Source organism: Hyalella azteca, unplaced genomic scaffold (assembly GCF_000764305.2).
Source record: "Hyalella azteca isolate HAZT.00-mixed unplaced genomic scaffold, Hazt_2.0.2 contig1370, whole genome shotgun sequence".
Taxonomy (NCBI): Eukaryota; Metazoa; Arthropoda; class Malacostraca; order Amphipoda; family Hyalellidae; genus Hyalella; species Hyalella azteca.
The window spans coordinates 20,854-29,788 of NW_025931691.1; the positions used below are offsets into that span (position 1 = coordinate 20,854).

General features: G+C 44.3%; 1 protein-coding gene across 1 annotated transcript in view; it reads right to left on the reverse strand.

Moving 5' to 3' along the window:
• Positions 1-4,595: 4,595 nt before the first annotated feature.
• The window catches only part of LOC125178526, a gene marked incomplete at its 5' end in the record, with an annotated part of 5,498 nt that continues 1,158 nt past the window's right edge, over positions 4,596-8,935 (reverse strand). Inside the window, 3 exon segments of the mRNA XM_047882485.1 lie at positions 4,596-7,622; positions 8,194-8,301; positions 8,595-8,766. Of these exon segments, the coding sequence (XP_047738441.1) occupies positions 5,673-7,622; positions 8,194-8,301; positions 8,595-8,766 (2,230 nt within the window).

Genomic DNA, 8,935 nt, shown 5'->3' on the forward strand with positions numbered 1-8,935 from the left:
ATTTTAGCACTTGCATTGAGTCTAGATGACCCACATAAGGGCTAAAAGTGCCTTTACTTGGACGACGTCTCGCTTATTTCTTTCAGTGCAGGTTTGTGCGTNATGAAGGGAAAGAAAAGGGTAGGTTAGGAGGGGAAGTGAGAGGGAAATAAAGGGGGAGGTGAGGCAAAGGAAGGGAGAAGGTATGAAGGGAAAGAAAAGGGTAGGTTAGGAGGGGAAGGGGGGAAGTGAGAGGGAAATAAAGGGGGAGGTGAGGCAAAGGAAGGGAGAAGGTGTGAAGGGAAAGAAAAGGGTAGGTTAGGAAGGGAAGGGGGTAGGTGAGAGGGAATTAAAGGGGGAGTGAAAGGAAAGGAAGGGCTAATTAAGGCCATTCATGCCCCTCCTTCAGATGTGATGGGTGAAGTGGATTCTTCAGTCGGTGTCGTCTGAAGGCGTTTAATATAGCGACGTTTTTATTAGCGCAGAGCTGCCGACGCAACCATTAGCAGACCTAAGCAATTAGTAGGCCTAAGCGATCAATAGCAGGCCTAAGCATTAAGCTGTCATTAAATTCTAAAAAGTGCAAAGTATTAACTAAAGCGTGGATTTGTTAACATTTTTTTCTATGTCCTAAAACTTTCAGTTTTTCATATTTATTGGTATGTCAGTTATCTGTTCTGTCATAAAGCATCTACACAACATGGAACAAGGTAAATAGGTGACCTTTTGACCCCCGAGGTTATTAGGTGACCTTTTTACCCCCCGAGGTCATGGTTGACATTTTGACCCGAGGTCATAGGGTGACCTTTTGACCCGAGGTCATGGTTGACCTTTTGACCCGAGGTTGCGCAGTTATTGGTCTCTGGACTAGAATTTGGTTGCGAAGAATAACATAAAATAATAATTTATTCAACAGAATAGAACCTTAACCACTATTAAATACTACTTTAGAAGATCGCTGCTTAAAGCAACAGAGCTGCCACGCGTTGAACCGACATGTGCCTTTATGAAGCGGCCGATGACACGCCAAAAAATTAATAGATCATTTTGTCCAATTAGCGACACATTTTAGCAATTGCATTGAGTCAAGATGACCCACAGGAGGGCTAAAGTGCGTCTACTTGGACGACATCTCGCTCATTTCTTTCAGTGCAAGTTTGTGCGTTATACTTGAGAAAAAACAATAATTTCAAGAAGCAATAATGTACATAATTTTGTTTAAGAAAGCAAAGATTTTTTTCACTAGTGGAAGCGAGGTTCAATATTTGAAGCTTACAAGCAAGACTGAAATAAGAGATCAATGTTAATTATATTGATCAAGTCAATCGTTATTAATTATTCTTAATAAAGGAAATAAAGTTAAGACTTCTACATGTCACAGGAGTGAGAATAGCAGCCCTGGTCTCAACAGACGCGAATAAAACACGCGGTATTCAATATAATTAATAAGATCGTAATTAAAGCCATCTTAAGAGATAACAACAATAAAAACAATATTACAGAAATCAAGACCCACGAACAAACTCAAGCTATAAATAATTCTGTTTACTCCTGAAAATAAATGCTAGCCTTAAAAGTAAATATCATCTATTCACAGAAGCTTGCAAAATAATCATATTAAATTATCACACAATAGACGCTTGCAAAAATGAGCCTGGCAACGGGCGAGTTAATGAGTCTGGCAACGGTCGAGTTAATGAGCCTGGCAACGGAGCGCAGTTATTGGTCTCTGGACTAGAATTTGGTTGCGAAGAATAACATAAAATAATAATTTATTCAACAGAATAGAACCTTAACCACTATTAAATACTACTTTAGAAGATCGCTGCTTAAAGCAACAGAGCTGCCACGCGTTGAACCGACATGTGCCTTTATGAAGCGGCCGATGACACGCCAAAAAATTAATAGATCATTTTGTCCAATTAGCGACACATTTTAGCAATTGCATTGAGTCAAGATGACCCACAGGAGGGCTAAAGTGCGTCTACTTGGACGACATCTCGCTCATTTCTTTCAGTGCAAGTTTGTGCGTTATACTTGAGAAAAAACAATAATTTCAAGAAGCAATAATGTACATAATTTTGTTTAAGAAAGCAAAGATTTTTTTCACTAGTGGAAGCGAGGTTCAATATTTGAAGCTTACAAGCAAGACTGAAATAAGAGATCAATGTTAATTATATTGATCAAGTCAATCGTTATTAATTATTCTTAATAAAGGAAATAAAGTTAAGACTTCTACATGTCACAGGAGTGAGAATAGCAGCCCTGGTCTCAACAGACGCGAATAAAACACGCGGTATTCAATATAATTAATAAGATCGTAATTAAAGCCATCTTAAGAGATAACAACAATAAAAACAATATTACAGAAATCAAGACCCACGAACAAACTCAAGCTATAAATAATTCTGTTTACTCCTGAAAATAAATGCTAGCCTTAAAAGTAAATATCATCTATTCACAGAAGCTTGCAAAATAATCATATTAAATTATCACACCACAGACGCTTGCAAAATAATCATATTAAATAATCACATCATAAATGCTGGCAAAATAATCACGCACAGGAGGCTTTATACGAGTGAGACAGCGTTCGCAAATAAAATAATTGCTGGAAGGAAATTTCGGGAAAAGAAGGCATGGGAAGGGGATTGAAAAATGGGTAAGGGAAATGGTCGAGAGAAGGTAAAGATGGAAGGAAAGTTAATGAGCCTGGCAAAGGGCGAGTTAATGAGCCTAGCAAAGGGCGAGTTAATGAGCTTGGCAACGGGCGAGTTACGGGCGACGTCAGCGCGTGAGTTAATGAGTATAACGGGTAATTGTGTAAAGACTAATGAGTCATGGCGGCGAGTTAGCTCTGTAGTTGGTAATAATCACCATCAGAGTTCATAATCACCGCCACAGTTCATAATCACCATCAGAGTTCATAATCACCACCAGAGTTCATACTCACCACCAGAGTTCATACTCACCACCAGAGTTCATAATCACCACCAGAGTTCATAATCACCACCAGAGTTCATAATCACCATCACAGTTCATAATCACCACCACAGTTCATTATCACCACAAGAGTTCATAATCACCACCACAGTTCATAATCACCACCACAGTTCATAGTCATCACCACAGTTCATAATCACCACAAGAGTTCATAATCACCACCACAGTTCATAATCACCACAAGAGTTCATAATCACCACCACAGTTCATAGTCATCACCACAGTTCATAATCACCACAAGAGTTCATAATCACCACCACAGTTCATAATCACCACCACAGTTCATAGTCATCATCACAGTTCATAATCACCACAAGAGTTCATAATCACCCCAGAGTTCATAGTCATCACCACCAGAGTTCATAATCACCACAAGAGTTCATAATCACCACCACAGTTCATAGTCATCACCACAGTTCATAATCACCACCACAGTTCATAATTACCACCACAGTTCATAATCACCACCAGAGTTCATAATCACCACCACAGTTCATAATCACCACCAGACTTCATAATCACCACCAGAGTTGATAAATTTCAATTTGCGACACAAATCAAGACCACCGAAAAGTCCAATTTCGACCACAAACAAGCAAGTCTACAATGTACAATAACGCGTTGAAAGATGCCTCTCAATATCAAAGCTTTCACTCAATACAATTATAAATAGAAAGTTCAATTGTAACACCAAAAACTTAAATTGAATATCAACACCGAAAACTTCAAAGCTAATTCGGGCATTAACATCCCGAAGCGATGTTCGGAAAACTACCGTAATTTTTTGGTTGTTATCACAACCACGAAAAGAGAACAAGACTAACACTTCTCCGATAACACTTGAATATCAAGAGCTAAACATTCTAAAATTATTCGCATAGCATCTTTAGACGCTAGTTAGTTCTAGAGAATAACAAGTTCGACGGCAAATAGTGGAGCTCTAGAAGTTACCGTCCTACAAACTCGGGCCATACTTTCAAAACTCGCTAAGTGAACGTAAGTACTTACGCTCTATTTTCTTGTCTATGATTGGTGGATTTTGCTTGAAAGGCCGTCAATGATTGGCTGATGAACTTACGATCTCTTAACTTTTTTTGAAAGTATAGCCCTAGAACAATACAGATTGTGAAGCGTGACTGTGCGTTGCGTGTGGTGACGAAATAATGCTCATTTTGAGGATTAAATTGATGTGGTAACGAGGCGTACGTCTGGATTGGAGTAGCAGTTCGTGGGTTCGAATCCCTGCAAGCTGCGAAAATGTCACTCGTTACAGCGTAAACGTAGACGTGGCATCCAAAAGGTACATCACAATTACCAGGGTAACCACAATAGTAATATTACCATATCACTATTACCTGGGGCACCTTTAGGGTCTTAAGACTAGACAACAAGCCTGCCAGGGGCCGGATTATCAAAACTTCGTAACTTTTTGTACTTACGACAAAAAAGTTCTGTGGCACGTAAATACACCCTAATTTTGGCATTATCAAAACTTTCGTACGCAAGTCTTTGCTAAAAGCCTAAATTTTTTTCTCGCGCAAATGTTTTTATAATACCATCGTTAGTTTTACGTTGTCATAGCAACGCCACTCGTAAGTCGATTTTGCGTACTTACGAAGTTTTGATAATACGGCCCCAGATATTGGAGATAAGCGTCCGTACATTGATGCTCTTTTAGTGAACAAATCTGGCTGAGTAATCAGTGGCCAGCCAAACGGTCGGACACTGTTACTTTTTTCACTTTCTGGATGATTTTAAAATGACCGAGTCGTTATACAGATACGACAACTTAAAAAAATTAACTAACGTCATTCATCCGGGAATAGTTCATGAGAAGAGAAAAATCCCGAAATGAAATGGCAAAACGTTCTACGAAAAAAACATGGCACGGTATTGACATAATAAATGCTAATAAAAATTTGAAACATCAGTTTCTTAAAAGCCTCGTTTCTCGGTGCTTTAATAGAGAGGACAGGTGCTGCTGGTGAAGATACCGAAATGGTCTGAAGCAGTTTTGATACTAACTATCTTAGACGAGACTGCGAGAACAAAGCTGCAGTATAATCAGCAACCATCATAGTTAAGTATCCTTATCCATATTAACAGCCATATTCGTTAAACATGATTTTTTGCAATCAGGATAAACCTTTCTCTAAAGGGGGGTCAGGAGATCCGACTGCCATGTGTAGTCCAAATATTCACGTTAATTATCATCACGATGAATTAATAAAAAATATAGAAATAGAATAATTTTAAAAATTTTGTGGAGCGTCTGTTAATTTGTTAAAGATACTCTGTATTACAATTTCACTAATCACATTCATTCGTCTCGTGACATGAAACTGTAATCTGGACAAATATTGAGAAATTTCTCCTCCTCATAGATTCCAAAATGGGAAATAAATTATCCTAGGAGGGTGAGATATAAATTCACGGATTGCTGGATGGGTGACACAAGTGAATTGAAGACGGCAGATGGAAGAAAATACCTTCGTTAACATTTGTGAAAGGTATTTGTATTACCTTTCATGTTCAAAGGTATTGAACAAGGATGTGTTGTCCTGAATGGAGTACCTGTTACCTGGCTGGGTCATAGGATAGGGTCCTATGTTTATTGGACATCTCAAGTCGAGTAACAAGATGGAAAAGTTCATTAGAATTAGAAAGCAAGGTCTCCTTTTCTGGAAAGTTTAGGCGTTGCGAAGTGCCCAGCTATAGGAGGGTAGGTTGTGGTCGTCTGCGGAAACATCCCCGGGGATATTATCTTCCCCTGCAGCTCCACGTAATGATTTGCTGTTATTTCCTCCTGTCGTCTTCATAACTGGAATCGCGGGGGCTGAAGCAGATCGAGCGGTTGGCACACGAGAAACTTCATCGCCTGTGCTGGACTTTGTGAATAATGAGTCGGGAACCAACTGCAAGTTTGGAGAAAACAAATGCTTGGTATCGTCGCTATGACAGAGCGGCAAGACAGAAGGAGCTTTTGGAATTGGACACATTGACAATTCAGGGGAACTTACTGCAGGTTCTACAGGTTTCTGGCTCATGGAAATTAAGCCGGGGCTGTTGGGGCCGGACACTGCGTTGGGACAAGAGGGGCCAGGCTTCTCAGATCTCAGGTTCACGATAACAGGTTTCTCTTTGGTGACCTTGTCGTTGAGGTCCACGATGGCGACACGCACATGCTGTGGCATGGCCGTCGTCTCGAGGGCATCGAAATAATTGTCGGCGTAGAGACCTGAGTCGGAAAGTCTGCTCCCAGCTCGAGCAGCGATTGAATCATCACTGCTGTACACGTCGGCGGTGCGGTCGTCTTCAGGAACCGAAGTAGCGCTCCTCACGGACGCTGGAGAATCGGGGCAGAAACCAAGCCCTGAAGAGAAGTTCTTTTCTTCTGAACTGCGGTCATTCTCTGCCGAATCCACCGTGAAGATTGGATTGAGGGGATTTACAGGCAGGATTGACTCCGAGTCCGGATCAAAGGCGTTTACAATGTACGGGTAGCCAGGAGGATCCGACAAGGGATACGGCAAACCGGTGCTGCTGCTTGACGCTCTAAATGACGCGTCGGATTGACAAACACCACCAACGTCCTGCAGTTGATTTCGGGATGACATGTACACGTCTGTCATACCCTGGCCCAGAGACGATGGATCCACTCCAGACCGAGCCAGCAACTCTGATAAACTCGGCATCGATAGCGGGGGGATCTCGGTGGAAGGTGCTGCTTTATTGCCAGCGGTTCTGCTAGGTAGTGTTAAATTCAAATCAGAGTGTTTATCGTATTTGTCGTCTAGCGATAAGCAGAATCTTTCATTGGACGGCGACCGTTGTGACGGATGACCATAACGATCATCGTTGGCCTGAGCCTCGGTGGGTGGCGACAGCGGGGAAATGGGCACTTCGCTCACTGGGGACCCTTCGATACGGGACAAGCCTTCGTCCCGCGTGAACGGGGACGTTTCCCGACTGTAGGACGGGTCATTCGTTAGGGGCGTCCCACCAACAGGAGAAGAAGACACGTCCCTGCTCGACCCACTACTGGGGAGGCTGCTGCCGTCCCCACCGCTGCCGCCCTGGTTGTTCGTGAGGATTTTGTTCTTCTTGAGGGAAAGATGATGGGCGCCTCTATTGAGCAGCCCTTTGATAGGGGACTCAGGCACACTCGATATTATGTCTTTCAGAGAGGAGCCTCTTTTTCTCTTCTCTTTGCTGATGTCACCGAAGCCGATATCAATCTTCCCCGGACGCCCCATTTCCGTGGAACTCCATCCAGAAAATCGTCCGCTTTTCTTTTGTTCTTCATTCCCCCCCGCCGGGGTGAGCAGGGAATTCCCTCTATCCATGTCCCCAGAAAGTGTTTGCTCCACGTCAATCAGACCACTCCCATCTACCGTCTCGCCACTCCCACTCCCTCTGGGGACACTATCCTCCTCCCCAGGGGGGATGAGGAGGTACTTGAGATGGTTGACGATCTTGGTGTTGCGGCGCATTTCAGCGCGCGCCTCCCACATGATCCTCAGGAGCTTCTTGTCGCTGCTTTCGTCCAGGGCGATGTCCGCCGACAGCTGCGGGTTGAGTCGCACGAAGGGCACGTGCAGCGCTGAGCACCACGCGCGGGCTCGGTCCACGACGCGGCCCTGCAACACACATTAGAGTCAATAACTTGCTCGAGTGCCAGTTCATAATCGTACAAAAACGTCAAAAACTTGCTGCAGTAACAATTGGAACGCGGTTCGAACCTGCAATACACGAACCATCGAAAACTGAATTTAGATTAAATTATTTCAGCACAAAGCACCTCACCATTGAGGCAACCGTAACCACGTGTCGCGGTAATTGCTCCGCTAAAATCTCCCACGGCGAACTATGCATCGAAAGGGAAACTCATTTTAATCATTTTCTCAGCAGCGAATTGTAGGTCCTAGAATGCCTACCTGGGACTTACAGGCTCAGTCCGCGACGATATTGAAGAGGTTGAGACTGCCTTCCTGAGACGGTGGACTTATCGGCAGGCTGAGTTTACCAGCAGGTTAAAAGGGTTGTTGACGGCCTACTTGATGGAACGCGCCGCAAGTTGAAGAGGTTGTAGACTGCCTACCTGGGAGGGACAGGCTGAGTCCACCAGCAGGTTGAATAAGTTGTGGGCAGCTTACCTGGAAGGGGCAGGCTGAGTCCACCAGCAGGTTGAATAAGTAGTAGACAGCTTACCTGGGAGGGACAGGCTGAGTCCACCAGCAGGTTGAAGAGGTTGTACACAGCCTGCAGTCCCCTCCGCATGTCCAGCAGACTCGGTATCACCACGTCGATATTCTCGACCTGCACACAAACATTGCGTTAAACAATTGAGCTCTTGCAGCCTGTTGGTGCAGCCAACCACACGCACCACGAACCCAGCAAACACCTTGTTGGTGCAGGCAACCACACGCACCACGACCCCAACAAACACATTGTTGGTGCAGGCAACCCCACGCACCACGACCCCAACAAACACCTTATTGGTGCAGCCAACCCCACACACCACGACCCCAACAAACACCATGTTGGTGCAGGCAACCCCACGCACCACGACCCCAACAAACACCTTGTTGGTGCAGGCCCCACACCCCCACCTTGACGAGGGGCGCCTTGCCACACCCCAGGGACACAACGACGGTTGGGACGAAGACGTCGTTGTGCCGCCCCTTGCTGCGCACGGCGACGTTCCACTCCTCGATTTCCGTCAGGAGATCCAGCGTCGGGTTGTTGGCGATCATCCCACCGTCGACGTACTGGTCCAGCGAGCTGGGGGACCAGGGGACATTATTGTACTGGTCCAGCGAGCTGGGGGAGCGAAGGACATTATTGTACTGGTCCAGCGAGCTGGGGGACTAAGGGACATTATTGTACCTGTCTCTTATACACATCTAGATGTGTATAAGAGACAGGTACATAATCACCACCACAGTTCATA